Source organism: Phoca vitulina, unplaced genomic scaffold (assembly GCF_004348235.1).
Source record: "Phoca vitulina isolate PV1807 unplaced genomic scaffold, GSC_HSeal_1.0 scaffold2, whole genome shotgun sequence".
In the NCBI taxonomy this organism is placed as follows: domain Eukaryota; kingdom Metazoa; phylum Chordata; class Mammalia; order Carnivora; family Phocidae; genus Phoca; species Phoca vitulina.
This window is the reverse complement of record NW_022589705.1, coordinates 58,625,681-58,642,257: the sequence shown is the minus strand read 5'-3', so window position 1 is coordinate 58,642,257 and position 16,577 is coordinate 58,625,681. Positions and strand designations below refer to the sequence as shown.

General features: G+C 45.2%; 2 protein-coding genes across 5 annotated transcripts in view; one reads left to right on the top strand and one right to left on the bottom strand.

Moving 5' to 3' along the window:
- Positions 1-12,956, bottom strand: part of YIPF1 (Yip1 domain family member 1) — a 36,358-nt gene extending 23,402 nt beyond the window's left edge. For 2 of the 4 annotated variants that reach the window (XR_004302323.1, XM_032428585.1), the window contains exons 1-5: positions 12,829-12,955; positions 12,031-12,110; positions 7,818-7,978; positions 4,277-4,357; positions 3,944-4,031 (exon numbers count right to left, since the gene is read on the bottom strand). Coding sequence is in view for 3 of the 4 variants with exons in the window: in XM_032428585.1 (XP_032284476.1) it covers positions 3,944-4,031; positions 4,277-4,357; positions 7,818-7,978; positions 12,031-12,061 (361 nt within the window). In the remaining variant the exon portion in view is untranslated. Of the gene's footprint in view, positions 1-3,943; positions 4,032-4,276; positions 4,358-7,817; positions 7,979-12,030; positions 12,111-12,828 lie in introns of all 4 variants that reach the window. The other 2 variants (XM_032428596.1, XM_032428602.1) reach the window with 2 other exon arrangements.
- Positions 12,957-13,435: 479 nt separating this feature from the next.
- DIO1 (iodothyronine deiodinase 1) overlaps positions 13,436-16,577 on the top strand; it is a 40,174-nt gene continuing 37,032 nt past the window's right edge. Inside the window, exon 1 of the mRNA XM_032428540.1 lies at positions 13,436-14,821. Within this exon, the coding sequence (XP_032284431.1) occupies positions 14,614-14,821 (208 nt within the window). The 5' untranslated portion in view covers positions 13,436-14,613. The remainder of the gene's footprint in view (positions 14,822-16,577) is intronic.

The window sequence follows — 16,577 nt, the reverse complement described above, 5'->3', positions numbered from 1 at the left end:
TCTTCCTCTTTCCTGCCAAATTCCTACTCTCATTACGGGGTGGGGTGGGAGGGAGCCTTAATTTAGTTTGCATTATGCATTTTTATATTATAAAATATTTCTAACATACAGGAAAGTACAAAGAATGATAAAACAAACACTGGTGTACCCATCATGCTACTTTCTCAAGTCTTTCTAATGGGGTCATACTACTCACATCCTTCTACGACATACTTTCTTTCATTTATCTTTGTTCTGAGATTTTATCCACATCGATGCTTGTAGATCTCATTCATTCCTAAAACCACAGATTCTGTGTATGAACACACCACAATTCACGTCTCTCTTCTCCTGATGATGAATATGTGGTTGCTTCCAAATCTCTGCTATATAAGCATTGCTGCTGCAGTGAATATTCTTCTATGTCTTCTTTTATATTCGTGAGTTTCTCTAAGACCATACATCTAGGAGTGGAACTGCTAAGTGGTAAGGCATGAGCATCTTCAAATGGCTCCCATTCGCATACCACTTATGTCCCCACCAGACATACAAAAGTTTCCATTGCTGCACACATTCTTGACAACTCTCAGTATTAATGTTTCTGAAGATCTGACTTAAGAGTATGTCACTCCTGTGCTCAAACCCTCCAATGGCTTCTCATGTAAGTAAAAGCTGAAGTCCACTGTGACCATGATTCTACGTAACTTACCCCTGCATCATGTCTCTCTGACCTCATCTACCAGGTCCCCCTCTTCCCTCTGGCCCAGTCACACCAGTCTCTGCTGTCCTCTGAGCATACCAAGCAAGTTCCTGCCTCAGGGCCTTTGTGCTTGCTGTGCCCGCGGCTTCAGATGCCTTTCCTTTAGATATCTACATGGATTGCTCTCAATTCCTCCAGGCCTTTACAGTAAATTCACCTCTTAAATTTTTTTTTTTTTAACTTCAAATCCACCCACCCACCCAAACTTTCCTGTCCTTTAAAATTTTCACCTTGGCATTTATCACTTGCGTATATATTTGACTTATTTTTATGTGTTTATTGTTAGGCTCAGTAGATTCTAAACTACCTCAAAACAAGCATTTTTTCTCACTGCTCTATCTCCAGTGCCTAGAATAGTTAAGTGCTCAATATTTGCTGAATTAATTGAATGAATGAAGATAAGCCAATTTGTACATGTTAGCTAAAATGATGAGCATAATATAATATCTTGTTTTGTTTTTATTTCCCTGATTACAGGTGGAACTCAGCATCTTTTCATGTATTTGTTGGCCATTTGGGTTTCCTTTTCTTTTCTTTTTTTTTTTTTTTAAGATTTATTTATTTATTTGAGAGAGCGAGAATGAGAGTACATGAGAGGGGGGAGGGTCAGAGGGAGAAGCAGGCTCCTCGCTGAGCAGGGAGCCCGATGCGGGACTCGATCCCGGGACTCCAGGATCATGACCTGAGCCGAAGGCAGTTGCTTCACCAACTGAGCTACCCAGGCGCCCTTGGGTTTCCTTTTCTGTGAATTGCTCATTTTCCCCTAGAACTTATAATTGGTTTTATTCTTATAATTGGTAGGAGTTCTAAACATATTCTTGCTTTTCATCCTTTGTTGCTTATGAGAATTACAAATATTATCTCTGGTCTGTGGCTTATTTACTTTTTTTTTTTTTTACTTTGCTTATGGTTAATTTGGTGGTGTAGAAATTTTATATTTTAGTTTACATGCAGTCAAACTCATCGACCTCCAATTCTGCAGACTGGCGCTTCTGTCATCTTTTTCCTGACCACTGCCTCCCACCTCCCCTCCAAGGCCCAGTCCTCTCTGCTATCAAACACTTTACCTATATAGTACCTCCCTTTTTTTTAACCATGTCTATGAGCTCATGAGGCTAATAGTGTTGTGAAAGAAACAGGCTTTGGGTTCAAATCCTGGCTTTGCCATGAGAGGCCGCATAACAGAATGATGAATATGGGTTATGAGCCATGGTGCTGATTTGAAAACTGAGCTCAGCCACTTACTAGCTATATGATCTCAGGCACGATACTGACTTCTGCATGACTCAGTGTCCTCATCCATACAACAGGATAATAAGAGTACCTACCTCATAACGTTGGGGTTGTCATGAGGATGAAGTGAGTTAATACAGGTTCTTCCCCAGTAACAGGGCACATAGTAAGCACTGAGATTATTTGCTAGTGTCATTTTCATTGCTAACTCTGTGGCTATGGGCAAGCTATCCTCCCCAAACTTCCATTTTCTCTTTTGGAAGACAAGGCTACCTTGGAGTGTGGGAAATAAAACTGTAAAACAGTAACACAGGGCTGAGCTCTTGGCACTTGTGAGGCGCTTGGCAGATGGTCGTTCTCTCGTTCCTCTCTCCCTGGGGGTGGAGACCAGGACTATATCTTTGAACCCTCAGTCTGTAGCACAAAGTAGGGTGCTCAAAATTTCTCGGCGTGCTTCCTCTGTGCCAAGCGCTGATGACATGGATCACTTAGACACACGGCCTGTCTCTCAAGATCTCAGGCTAGAAGAATGAACGAGAGAGCTGGAGACAAACCGCCTTGGCAACACTTAGACGGGAGGCATAGGCCAAGGCCTGCTCTGCACGCGGTGCTCCCTGGTGCTCCAGGCACGGCACCGACTCTGGCTGGAGCTGCCGGTGCTGCCAGAGAGGAGCTGTACGGAAGGAGCCTCTCCCCAGCCTCCCCCGCAGCCGTTCCCGCTTTCTCTAGCTCCCAGTATTGGACATCCATGCCAGGTGATGAGAAGGTTCTGTAGCTTAAGACCACCAGGCGAATAGAATAAAGATGGGCTTTATGGAACACTAAACTAGTTCTAGTTCTACTTTTTTAGTTTTGACACCTCTCAGCCTTGATCTCCTCACAGGGCAAAGCGGGATAATCACACTTAATCCAGAGCGTTGTTGAAAGGACTAACCAGTGTATGCGGTCATTGGCACCTGGTAGATCCTCACGAATTCCTTCTCCTCTTATAATCAACATGTGGACAAAATACGTAACATATTACTCTAATACTTATTTAGGACTGAGCATACATTTTCCTAAGCCTCATCGAGCTTCGGTTTCCTCATTGAGAAATGGGGATAATGACACCTACCCCAAAGGGTGCTGCAAGAATTAAAGGTGACCACGTACACAGTCTTTTGCAGAGCACCTGCACACAGAAAGCACCCAGAGCCATTGGCTCTCTTCTCTTCTCCCTTCAAACACGGGAGGTCATGGCCGTGGGAGCCCTTTGCCTGAGGAGCGCTGAGTGAACCTCTCACCTATCTCAGATAGCGGGGAGGGATAACAGTCATCCCCCCACCCATCACTCTTACAGACTTCCAGTGCCACTGGCTGAGTCCCAAGGGGAGCCAGCTCATCGGAGGGCACAGCTGGGACTCAGCACACGAATGAGTAAGTGTGACAGTACCTTTCCCACACTTATCCCCACCATCAAATCCTCTAAAGTTAAAATCAACAATCTCCTGGGGCACTGGGTGGCTCAGTCAGTTAAGCGGCTGCCTTCGGCTCAGGTCATGATCTCAGGGTCCTGGGATCGAGCCCCGCATCGGGCTCCCAGCTCTGCGGGAAGCCTGCTTCTCCCTCTCCCACTCCCCCTGCTTGTGTTCCCTCTCTCGCTGTCTCTCTCTCTGTCAAATAAATAAATAAAATCTTAAAAAAAAAAAAAATCAACAATCTCCTCTTAAAGTGACTTAATTCATCTCAAGTTTGTAGTGTCATTTGAAGACTTTCAAAAAGACATACTAATTACTTGTCATCGCGGCATTACTGTAACACAGAATTGCATTTTCCCCAAAATGTTTTGCAAAGGTTGTTACTGACGTTCAGAAGAGCTGAATAAAATGTTGCATGCCCCGCCAAAAGCACTTCTCCAACTTTTCGGGCAACCTGTGGGCTCACCTGAATTCAACCAGTACACGGTAAAGAAGCAAAACGGGGCATACGTACCATAAAGGTCTGGATTACTGCGGATGTATAGTCTCACAAAGTTTTTTCCTGGTATCGGCAAAAGAGACCCCTTTATTCTGTCAAAGACCTGGAAAATAACACAGCAGGAAGTCTACTGAAGATTTCTTTAAAGTTTAATAAATTCAAATACTGCAAAATTGAAACTCCATTATTACAGCTTTTACGATGAGAGTATTTTCAAATGCCAATAACCCTTTACTTTTGTAAGACTACATCCAGTATACAAAAGCTTTCACATTATGGGATTGTTTAACCATAAAAGACACAAGTCTCCATTACGGGTGAAAGGAAAGGTGAAACTGGTTTACAAACCTGGTAAGTGTCTACATCAAAGAATGTTTGATAGTATTCAAACGTCCAGAAGGGGGAGCTTTTCTTCTGTCCAGCAAGTAACTGTCAGAGGTAAAATAAAATATAATGACACAGAAGTAATTTCCTTCTATCGGCTATGCAGACACTGGGAGCTGATCTAATGGAAAATCAAGATGCATGGAAGACGGAGCTCTTCTGCATTCAGCAACTTTGCAACAGCCATGCCCAGCTCAGCCTGACAGAAAACAAGCATCCGTTTTTGAAGTCACACCAAAAGGTTTCAATTCCTGGTCCTCCACCAGGGAGAGACTTGCCAAATCATTAGACTCCGTTCTCGAAAAAGTACAGCGAACAAGATCCACCTCACAGGATTATAGGAAGGACTGGCTCGGTTCTATATAATATGTACCAGGTATAATAACATACATATGCATATATACACACGGACATGTACAGACGGGAGGTAGTCAGTGTTAGTATCTTTTACTCCCCTACCTCCTCAAGATTCTTACTATTATCACCACCTGAATTCTCAAAAATCTGATCTACTGACTTACTCTCATGTACTAAAAACTTAAAATATACTGCTCTAACAAAAAACCCCCACAAAATTCCAATTTAGAAGAGGCGCACGAGGGCCACATCGATCCCAACAGCACAGCTATTCGACAGCGGAACGCAGGCCCCTTGCCACTTCAGGTCTTTCATGAGGATTCAGACAGCAAAAGGCACAGATGGCCTATGAGGAGCTCTGCACGACAAGGGAAGATACGGGGCAGATATTATTTGTTCATCGAAAGGACAAGTTTTCCATAATTAAAGTTGTCCAATAGTGGCAGCAGCTGTTTTCCATGGTAATGAACAGGCTGCTTCTGGAGGTATTCAAGTGCTGTCTTTCTGACATACCACAGACGGCATTCACATCTTGGGAGGGAAGCCGAAACAGAGGGAACTGAAGGTTCTTTCGAACTCTAGTATTAAAAGATACTGAACTCCAGAGACCCATGTTCCGTAAGTTAGGACAAGGAATTCAGTCTCTATCATAGACTATTGGTAACATCTTCCCAGTTCCTAGACAAATTAAGATAATGGATAGAATGTTTCAGCATTAAGATTTTTTTTCCCCTTATATACTTCTCCAATGTTTGATGCCTGATGCTGCTCAGTGTGATGGTTAATTTTATGCGTCAACTTGTCTGGGACATGGCACCCAGGTATTTGGTCAGACATTATTCTGGATGTTTCTGTGAGGGTGTTTTTGGATAAGCTTTACATTTAAATTGGTGGACTTTCTGAGTAAGGCAGATTGCCCTCCACAAGGTGGGTGGGCCACAGCCAATCAGGTGAAGGCCTGAAGAGAACAAAAGGCTGACCTCTCTGAGCAAGAGGGACTTCTCCAGCAGACTGCCTTTGGATTTCATCTGCAATACCAGCTCTTCCTGGATCTACAGAATGCCTCTGGACTCAAAGTCCAACTCCTTCCTGAATCTCAGCCTACTAGCCGCTTCCATCAGATTTTGGATGCACAAAGCATCCACAATCACATGAACCAATTTTTAAAAATAAACCTTTCGGGGCACTTGGGTGGCTCAGTCAGTTGAGCATCCAACTCTTGATATCCGCTCAGGTCATGATCTCAGGGTTGTGGGATCAAGCCCCACTTCAGGCTCCATGCTGTGCACGGAGTCTGCTTAAGATTTTCTCTCTCTGTCTCTCTCCACCTCTCCTCCCTCTCTCTCTTTCTCTCTAAAATAAATAAATAAATCTTTTTTAAAAAATTAAAAATAAACCTCTTTCGCAGGGCACCGGGGTGGCTCAGTCGGTTGAGCATCCAGCTCTTGGTTTCAGCTCAGATCATGATCTCATGGGTTGTGAGATTGAGCCCTGGGTTGGGGAATCTACTTGAAGATTCTCTCCCTCTGCCTTGCCCTCACTCATGCACTCACACAAAATAAATATTTCTTAAAAATTAAAATAAATACGGGGCGCCAGGGTGGCTCAGTCAGCTAAGCATCTGCCTTCGGCTCAGGGTCCTGGGATCGAGCCCCGCATTGAGCTTCCTGCTCAGTGGGGAGCCTGCTTCTCCCTCTGCTCCTCCCCCTTCTCGTGTTCTCTCCCTCTCTCTCAAATAAATAAATAAAAATCTTTAAAAATATTAAAATAAATAAATAAACCTCTTTCTCTATAAATACACCTTGTATCGGTTCTATTTCTCTGGAGAACTCTAATTAACTGTGTATAGTGAGGCAAGTTATTTAAACTTTGTGCGTCAGGTTTCCCCTTTGTAAAATGAAGATAAGAATAGCTCCTGGCAATACAGAGTTGTTTTGAGGATTAAATAAGATGATCCAAGTAAGGAACTTTAAATGGTGTCCGGCAGCTATTAAACACGGAATGAACATCAGCTATTGTAATGATAATGATGACAAGTCGACATACTATTTTCTTATATTTCAGATGAGGAAACCCAATTGTAGGGAAGTTCAAGTACCTTACCCAAGACCACGTAGCTATTACTATTGGCTGGGCTAGGATTCAAAGTTAGGCTCCTAGGCCTAAGCTCTTGCCACAGTATCTAGTACATAAGGGTATTTAATTTAGCATAAACCTCAGTACTTATTTTGATATTTCATGGAGTTCCACAAAGAGCACTCGGCACCCAAGAGCTAAACTATTTAATAAGCTTGTGGATTCGCTGCTATAAACTGGGTGCTCCTCTAGGATATCACAGTCATGACTGCATTGATAAAATACTAATAGAAATACTATTTTTCCAGAACACACCACAGTACACACAGAAATAAATCTTTGTGATCAAAACCAGCCACCTGATATTCTCCCTCACCCCTTTCCCACCAAGGCCTACTGAGCCCGCCCCCTTACCACCTGTGTCCAACTCTAGTTCTGGCTTCATCACTTCTAGCCTAGACCACCTCCTCAGTCTCCTACCTGGCCTTCTGGCCCCCAGCCCAGCTCCTTCCAATTTATACCCCACAAGGCCACTGTATTTTTATCTTTAAACTTAGCTGTTCGTATCATCTAAAATCTTTCAGTAGCTCCTAATAGCATTCAGAATACAATTCCTACTCATGCGGTTGGGTCCTTGCCAAGTGCGTAGCCTCATCTGTCTTCACCTATATTTTGCTCCCTGTGTATGTGAAGATGGGAAACATACTGTGCGTACCATGTTCTTCTGGCCTCTTTGGCTTTGCCGAAACAGTTCCTTTGCCTAGATCACGCTTCTCTGCCTTCTTCCCTTGGCTACCTCCTACCCTTGTGCCAAGATTCAGTTACAGGTCACTACCTCCACAATGCCCTCACTCTGCTCCTGCAGCCCCAGTGTCCCCTCCACCAGCACGTTTCCCAGGTAACAATGGCCCGGGCGCCTGCCTGTCTCTCCCCCTGCCCCCACCCTGAGGGGATCTACCTTTGGGCTGTCACTGCCCGGCACTCTATGTGACACACAGGAGACAGTGAATAAATGAATGAAGAAGCTTTGAAACGTTAAAAGGAAAAACCAGTTGCAAAGGCAAGTTCAAACCTCAGTTTTGTCAGAGTCATCGTTTCCTAGCAACTCATCGTCCTCTTCTCCTCCTGAGCCTCTGGGGAGTCCTGGTTGGTGTGTCGGGCTCTCACTAGGACCCTCGATGTGGATCGTAGTGGTACCTGGGTTTGCTGCTGAAGTGGCTGCATCACCAAATTCTGAAAGCAACCGGAGACCTTACCCACATCAGACACGCTGATAGGTGAGCTGTTACAACCCCGGCTTTGCCACAGATTCTACTTGATACAAATGGCAAAAGGCTCTGGAAAAAAACTCATGTAGAAATCAAGCTGACTTAGAAAAAGGATTATGAAGACAACACAATTTGGGGTCAGACCTGGATTTTAGTCCTGGTTCAGCTACTTACTAACGAAATGAGCCTGAGTAAGTAACTCAACCTCTGTTAGCCTCGGTATTCTCATCTATGCAATGGGGAGAACAATATTTACCTTCAGAGAATAATATCTTCAGAGAATTTGGGGAAAGTTAGAAATCTTACCCAAGTAAAGTCCTTAGCAGAGTGGCTAGCCCACAGCAAGTACCCAATCTAAACCTCTCTTCTTTGATTCAAGTTCAAAAAATTTTAATGGAAGTTATTTTTTCCAAGAAGCCCTATGTAATCACTATGGAAAATATAGGGTCAAAAGTGAAAGTAGAAACCACAGAATAAATACCACTCACAGTCTTACTATATAAAGGCAAACACTAATCATTTTTGGTATGCTTCCTTTTCTCTATATAGTGAATCCATAAGATTCATGCCAGTGATGAACATTCATTCATTCAACAAATATTTACTGCATGCCTACAATGTACCAAGTACTGATCTAGGAAGTGATACTATATAAACAATTCTGTATCCTGCTCTGTTGAGTGGAGATTATAGAAAAATGATTTTTTCATATCAGTCATTACAATAATCATTTTCATAACTACATAATATTCCACAACCACATAATATTCCATCAGCTGGGAGGTGGAGGGAGTAGGAGAGACGGTAAGTTGGATGTTTGGGGTGTTTCCAACTTTTCATTATAAAAATAACACTGTTAGAAGTGCCTGCATAGAAAAAGCTCTTGAGTTATTATCTATGAACACCTATCACTGCAATCACCAGGATAAAGGGTGCAAACCATTCATAAGGCTCTTAAGCCATAGTGATAAACTGCTTTCCAAAAGAACTTCAACTATTCACATCCACCAGCAATGATCGAGACTTTCTGTCTCTGGGTATTCTAACAAACTTTATTTAGCTGCTCTTGAATAAAACTCAAGGCAGCTCTGATCCTTGGAAGGATTAAGGAAGAGTACCAGCAGGGCACTGTCACAAAACTACAAGCACCTCGGTGGCTCAGTTGGTTGAGTGTCTGCCTTAGGCTCAGGTCATAATCATTTGCCTTAGGCTCAGGTCATGATCCGGGGGTCCTGGGATCAAGTCCCATGTCCAGCTCCCTGCTCAGCGGGGAGTCTGCTTCTCCCTTTCCCTCTGCCCCTCCCCCCTGCTCATGCACTCACTTCCTTGCTCGCTCGCTCTCTCAAATAAATAAATAAAATCTTTAAAAAAATTAAAAAATTAAAACTACAAGCATAGCACGAATCCTACAACTGGCAGCAGGATGGGGCTCTAGGGTAACTGAGCCTGCTATTACTGTCTTTCAGCTATGTAAACAGTTTTTCGTAGAGAACCAGAGTGACTAAAATTAATTAGGTGGCTGATGTGTAACAATCAGCCAAGCCTCAGTCTGCAATGTTCAAGCAGCACGGTGCTCTGGAGTGAGATGGTCCTTTGTTAAAGTTCAGACTAACACTCCATCACCTCGGGCAAAGGACTCTATTTCTGAATCTCTGTTTCTAAAATGTAGATAACACCCATCTTACAGAGAAATTTTGAGGATGATATGAGATAATAATAAATATTGTCATAGCTATCATTTATTGACTGGACAGGACACCAACATTTAAAAAGATGGTCACAACTGAGGGAATCAGACAGAGGAAGATACACTTAAGTCTCATATTTAAAAAGCAGAAATTCAGCGGGCAGAAGGGCATGCCAGAAGGAGGAGGAGAGGGTCACTTTAGAGGGAGAAAGGTCAAAGATGTTCAAAGGAGGATGATAACTCATCTATTTGCCGGGAGTAGGAAAGGCTTCTTAGAGAAGATGCCATATGAGAAGGACAGCCAGAGGGGGGGTGGGGATGGCACCGCACACAAAAGGCATGGGATGAGCAAGAACCGCAAGACGGAAAAAGGTGTGACCTGTTCGAGAAACAGCAGGTAGCATGGTTTGATTGGAATGTAGCATGTGTGTACCTCTCATAGGACGACTGTCCACACGTTCTGCTCCACATGAGTTATTCGTGTCCATCTCAGCTCCTTGAGGGCAAACCTGGTGTGTTCTTTATTTCCGTCACCAACATTCTCTGCTTCTACATGCTGGCATAGCCTGCGCTGTATGTGGTCTCTGTTCCTTTTCTGACACAATGTCTTCCACCTGAAGGGTCCTGATCTCCACTTTCTCACCGGAACTACCATCTGCCTCGGGAAAGCCTTCCACGACCCCCCCAGTATCCTGCATTCTCTCCTAAAGAGCAAAATCCTAAACACCATTTACCATGTCCTCTGTGATTTGGCTCCTGCCTCGTCTCTAACCTCACCTTGTGCTAGTCTCCCGCCGCCATCTGTGCTCTGGCACATTGGCCTTCCTTCAATTACTTGGGAAAAAAAGTCAAACAAACCTCCTCCCTCCTCAGGTGCTTTGCATACGCTGTTCTCTATGTTAAACTTTCTCACACCGTACTCAGAAAGGATGACCAAGGAGGGCCTCTCGAATGAACTGAGATTTGAAGACTGAGGGATCAAGCCACGTGGCTATCTGGAGAAAGAATTCCCAAACAGAAAGATGACACAAAAGCCCTAAGCTGTGAGTGTACTTGGTGTCTAGGAGGGACAGTCACAGGCCCATGTGGGAAGGGCAGAGAGAGAAAGGGCAAGAGTAGCAGGAGAGGAGATCAGAGGGCATGGAGGGCTGGATCTTGTAGGGCCTCCCAACACAGAAAAGGCTCTGGCTTTCATACCTAGTGACATGGGAGCCACTGGAAGGTTCTGAAGGAATGACATGATCTGATTTCGTTTTAAAGGACTACTGGCTGCAAAATACAGACTGCAGGGGGCAAGGGAGGAAGCAGGAAGACCAGAAGGAAGGTAAGGGCTATAATGCACACAAGAGGGGATGGTGACCTTGAGCATGGTGAGAGGCAGAGGTGATGAGAAGTGGTTAGAGGCTGGATGTATGTGGAAGATGGAGGCGGATTTTTCTTTAAACATCTCATCTCTTCCTCAGATAGCACTGGCTGGAAAGCCAGGCTGCCTGGGTTCAAACCCTGCTTTACCACTTGCTAACTATTAGACAAATTACTTAATTTTTCTGTGCCTAGTTTCCTCATTGGTAAGACAGGGAGAATAAAATAACTATTTCATAAAGTTAACATACAGATTAGATGAGCTAATATTTGTAAAGCGGAACAGTGCCTGACATATACTAAGTGCCGTGCAAGTATTTACAAGACAAGCATTTGTCAATCCCTAGTCTAGGTCAGGCTCCAGGTTATGAGTGATGAATTGTTCCTCCAGCACTTTCATAGTTTGTGGATACATATTGAAGTGATCATTTACCAAATTAATGTCTCCCCCACTAGATTGAAAGCTACATAAGGGAGTGAACTGTCCTGCTCACTCTTCTATCCCTAGTAACTAGAACAACTGCCTGGTTCATAGTCACACTCATGAGACACTTACTGTTTCAGTGAAAGAATGACCTGATCACATTTCATCATAATTACCTTTTTACACTTTTATCTACTCCAGCAGAGTAAAAAACTTCTCCTTTATCTTTTTATCTCCTGTATCTAGTAAGTTCGAAGCACAAAGTAGGTGCTCAGTAAATGTCTGTTGAACTAAAGTAGTAACTCTATAAACATTTTTTGTAATCACTGTATTAAATTAATGATGTTCTCAATCTGAAGGGCTATTTGGCAAAAAAGAACAGCTGGTGTGGACAAACAGAAAGACCTGGATGTGGCCAGCATTTTTTTTGTACCAAGATGTTTGAAATAATCTTCTTAAATATAAATGCCAGTCTATCAATGAAAAACCATCGCTGTGACTGTGGAAATACTTTTCATAAAAGGTAGGCACCCAACTGATGTACCTTCAAACTGCAAGTCATCTACAGCTGCCATTCAGCCAGTGGGTCTTCTCCCAATTAGTAAGAAGAAAATTTGCAGAGGTCTAAAAAGGAAAAATAAACTTCATAGGATACCAGAATAAAATATATGCAAACAAGTCTTGTTTCACTGTTAGAAATGGTATTGATTTCCCTCGCCTCCTTTTTTAGTGGGCTGTGATACGTCCTGTATAATCATTTAGCATCAGATATTATGAAACTATCATAAAGAAACTAACCCTGGGGGGTCCAAAGGTTCCATCCAATCTCACTCACTCTGAGTGTTCAAGGACGAGGTACAGCCTCGAGCTGTAAGGGTGAGGAAGGGGAGGCTAGAGTTTGAGAGGTGGTCATGAGGACAGGGAAGCGCAAAGGCAGTTCAGCCTAGCCAGTGGTTAAGGGCACAGGCTCTGGGGTCCAACAGACCTGGGTTTGATTCCCGATTCTGCTTCTCCTCGCTGTGGGACTGTGGGTTTCTCGGGGCCTCAGTTTTCTCATCTGTAAAACGGGTTCATAATGGTACCTACTCACAAGGTGTCGGAGGCCATTAAATGAGACAATGAGTGTAAGGCGCTTAGTGCACAGCCGAGCAATTAGTAGGTGCTGGAGTGAGGGTGACCCTGCAGCCTGGGACACCCTGAACCCAAGCCAGTCTGGGAAAGAGCTGCCCAAGAAGCTGAGGCAGTGTTTTAGCGGGTAGGAGCTGGGCCGCAGCGGCCCGGGCGCGCAGGAGATCGCGGAACCCTTCTGTCCCGGGCCGGCCAGCCGACCCGGCCGCCTCACCTCGGGGGCCCTTGGCGTCCAGCCGGTCCCGGGAAGGCTCTGGCCTCAGTTGCTCCGCGTAGGTTCGTGCCCCGCCGAGTTGCCGGAAGCCGGAGATCCGGGGGGCGGGACTTCTCCGCCTCCTCCGGGCAGAGCCCCGCCTCCTTAAAGAGACCGCAGTACCAGGGCACGTTGCTTCGGAGACCGAGAGGCCTCCGCCTCCAGAGCCCGCCCTTCCTCCGGCCCCATCGAGGCCGAGGTTCGGGTTCTTAAAGAGACAGACGCCGCCAGGAGGGGACATGGGGACACTGGGGGGCTGGGGAGCGGGGGCGGCACAGAGAATACTGAAGCGTGTGGGGTCTTCTTGCTGTTTGTTTATACCTCTTTTCTTATTGAAATATAAAATAGCGTAACGAAGGACGGTTGTCAAGAGGCAAAAAGTCATCAACCCCTCGCATTCTTTTTTGGCCATAAAAATGTAATTAACCGGTGATGGAATGGATGAGTCAAATCTTTTCTGAGTTGTAAATGAGTGATCGAGGGCGGGTGACGTCTGTTCACGTGGCCGCCCCCGGGAAGTGTGTCACTCGCGCGCCCGCCTCCTTCTGCCCCGGTGGGGGCGGGGGCAGGGGCGGGGGGAGCGGTAGGCATTGGCCTCACTCACCCCTCTGTCCCCCACGGCACTAACCGCCACCCCCAGCCCGGCAGGCACCCAGTAAACCACGGCGGAGGTGCCCTGGCGGACCTGGTGAGAAACGTTTTGCCCTGCCTTCTGTCTTGGCCTGGTTACGCCTACACAGTGCTCCAGCTTTGGGGACCATTTTTTCCTCACAGAGAAAGCCTGCCGAGGCCTAGGACCTCACCAGGACTCCTGTGCTCCCATGTCTCCTGGGCTTGCCTCCAGCGCCGCGATTGCTGTTGTCTGCCCGTCTTTACCAGCCTGGGAGGGCTCTGAGAGCAAGGACCAGGAATGTCTCTGGTCTCTGGGTGCCCAGAGCCCGGCACAGCACGAAGTAGTTGCTCACTGAAGGTTAACTGTACAGCAGAGAGGTTCTGGCTGTCTGAGCAGCAGAAGCCTGATTCCGGGCTCACACAAGGTGGAAACTGTGACTTTGGCCTCACCACCCCCAACCCTTGTGATCAATTGGGAAGACTTTACATCTGACTAATAAATATATATGTATGTATTTTTATGCATACACATATACATACAGTGTATTTGCTGAACTGACATCATGATCAGGCTTTACGCATGCAGGATCTCTAATTCTCAGAACAATCCTACAAGCTTGAGGTGACTCTCCTCATTTTATAAAGAGAAAGCTGAGACTTAGAGTATCTTCAGGGTTCTTTGGTTGAATAGGTACCAGGAAAGAATCGCAATGCACAAGCTGAGGTGTGCAAGTACGTCAAACAGCTCTTATACCCCATTTCAGATCCTCTTGGCCTCACCTACCGCTTATTTCACCACCATGGATGTTACTCAGGCACGAGCAGCATAACCTAAGTGAGCTTCTCCTCAAGCCCATGCCTCAGGCTTCTCACCTGCATCATGGCTGTGTCTTGGAGGTCATGGGTCTGCTGGAACTGGTCAACACGGGGACATGAGCAACCCAGAAGTGCAGGGGTGGGGACTGGATGATGCATCATGGGACACATCTTTGAGTAATGGAGTGAACGACTGATGCTTCTCTCTTTTTCCCTTCAGAAAGACTCTCCTCAGATAGTTCATATACCTTTCTAACTCTTGCAGGATCAAGCAACAAATGCCTTAGGAAGTGATTGATTTGACAATGCATCCTTGCAATGGCTCTCCTTCCTTCCCTGCTTATAACCCCTGTCCCTTGCTCCAAGTTCTTGGACTCACACTTGCCAATAAAGTCCTCATATGAGGAACCTACACTAAGGCATGCTGGTACCAAGAGTGGCCCCAGGAATCAGCCCTCAGGTTGGAATTTCAGAACTGGACTGCTCAGCAGTCAGAAGTCAGATGGCAAAAACCCCGTTGCTGGTGGTAAGTGTGTGCGCTGTGGGGGGTGGGTGATAACACCTAGGCTATATATTTCTTCTCTTGGAAACAAATAAAAGTTATATCGATATATTAGTTATAGTGATATGCAAGTTTTGGCTCAAAATGAGGTAAGAATCAGAGATTACTGGTTTAACTAAAACAGTGATTCTCAACTGCAGGCTGTTTTGCTCTGAGGGGGTACTTGGCAATGTCTGAAGTCATTTTTTTTATTATTACAACTGGTGGGGTGTTACTGGGGTGCTCCTGGCCACCATACTTCTCAACACCCTACAGGCCACAGGGTAGCCCATCACAACAAAGAATTATCTAATCCAAAATGTCAATAGTGTCAAGGTTGAAAAACTGAGCTCAAATGTTCAGATGTCCTTAACTTGTCTGCACAAGTAGATAAGCCCAAGTAGATGAGCTCAGCTGCTGATGCTAATTCCACCTCTATTGCTCTGAGGGGGGAGATGAACCAGGGAGAGAGGGAACCCGCCCCCACCCTCCCTTAGAATGAAGGAAGAATGAGAGGGGAGGGGAAGCTGAGGAGCAAGTCTTGCTCTGATGGACAGGGATGGGGCATGGAGGGGCCACTCTGGTTAGACACTGCGTGTGATCCTGGCTGAGTCCCCTGGCTTTCTGCTGGCGACCACACAGCTGAGCCATGCTCCAAAAAGCATCTCTAACACCCAGGGAGTGACACCCTACCCAAGGAGCAGCCTGCTGACACTGTGGGAGCATCTCACCCTGACTCTGGGGGTGGCAAATAAGGGATGGGCAGTTGGTACTTGAATTTTTTTCTTTTGGATTCTCTAACAAATAGTACTCCCGTCCTTTTTTAACATGCCTGGTCTTAAGGACTAAGATTGTTTGAAGCTGCTGTGTGGGCAAGAGAGAACTGGAATAGGCTGTCTGCCCTCGCTCGGGCTAGGCCAGAGCCATCCTGCAACAAACAAAACACAAGATTCCTATAAGTTTTTCTCCCTCCCCCTCCCCAAAATTTGATTATAAAAATGTGTAAACTATATACATTTTAAAAGACAAAACAAGAGGCTTCAAAGACTTTGTAAACTGAGTGGGCTAATCCCAGATACTCAGCAGTTAGCAGTATCTGGGAGACAAGTTTGAGAAGCATGGCCTAGTGCCCAGCTCCCTTAGCTTGGCTTGCATTCTGTTGCTTCCCCTGTCCGAGAGAGAGAGAGAGAGAGAGAGAGAGAGAGAGAGAGAGAGAGAGAGAGGTGTGTGAAGTGATTCGGCCTTGCTCATACAGCTAGGTGGAGTTCAGGCCAGCGGTGTGCTGAGGCATTCTCAACCAGTTCATGAGAACTGGTTGTTAAATTCTCAGGAATTCTGTGTGCCAGCCGTTATTAAAAGTTAAATTATATAAACTCACAATTAAGAAATTATATGAACAATAAGTTAACATCAGAGGTAATAGTGTTCAAAACATCGCTTTCTAAATAATTCTCTACATTTTACCATTATCTATTCTCCTGAGGCTGTATCTATTTTATATATACAGTGCGCTTCTGAGAATCTCTTCCCAATTCCACACGCACAGTGACGTCACCTTGGTAGCTGAAAATCAACAGCGGTGGAACTAGTTACGTTACAGAAATCCAAATGCTACATATCTGGGGTTGATTTATTGTTATGTTCATTGTCTAGACCAGGGCTGGCAATCTTTTTCTAGAAAGTCCAAAATAGTAAATATTTTCAGCTTTGTGGACTGCATAGTCCGTTGCAACTAGTCGAC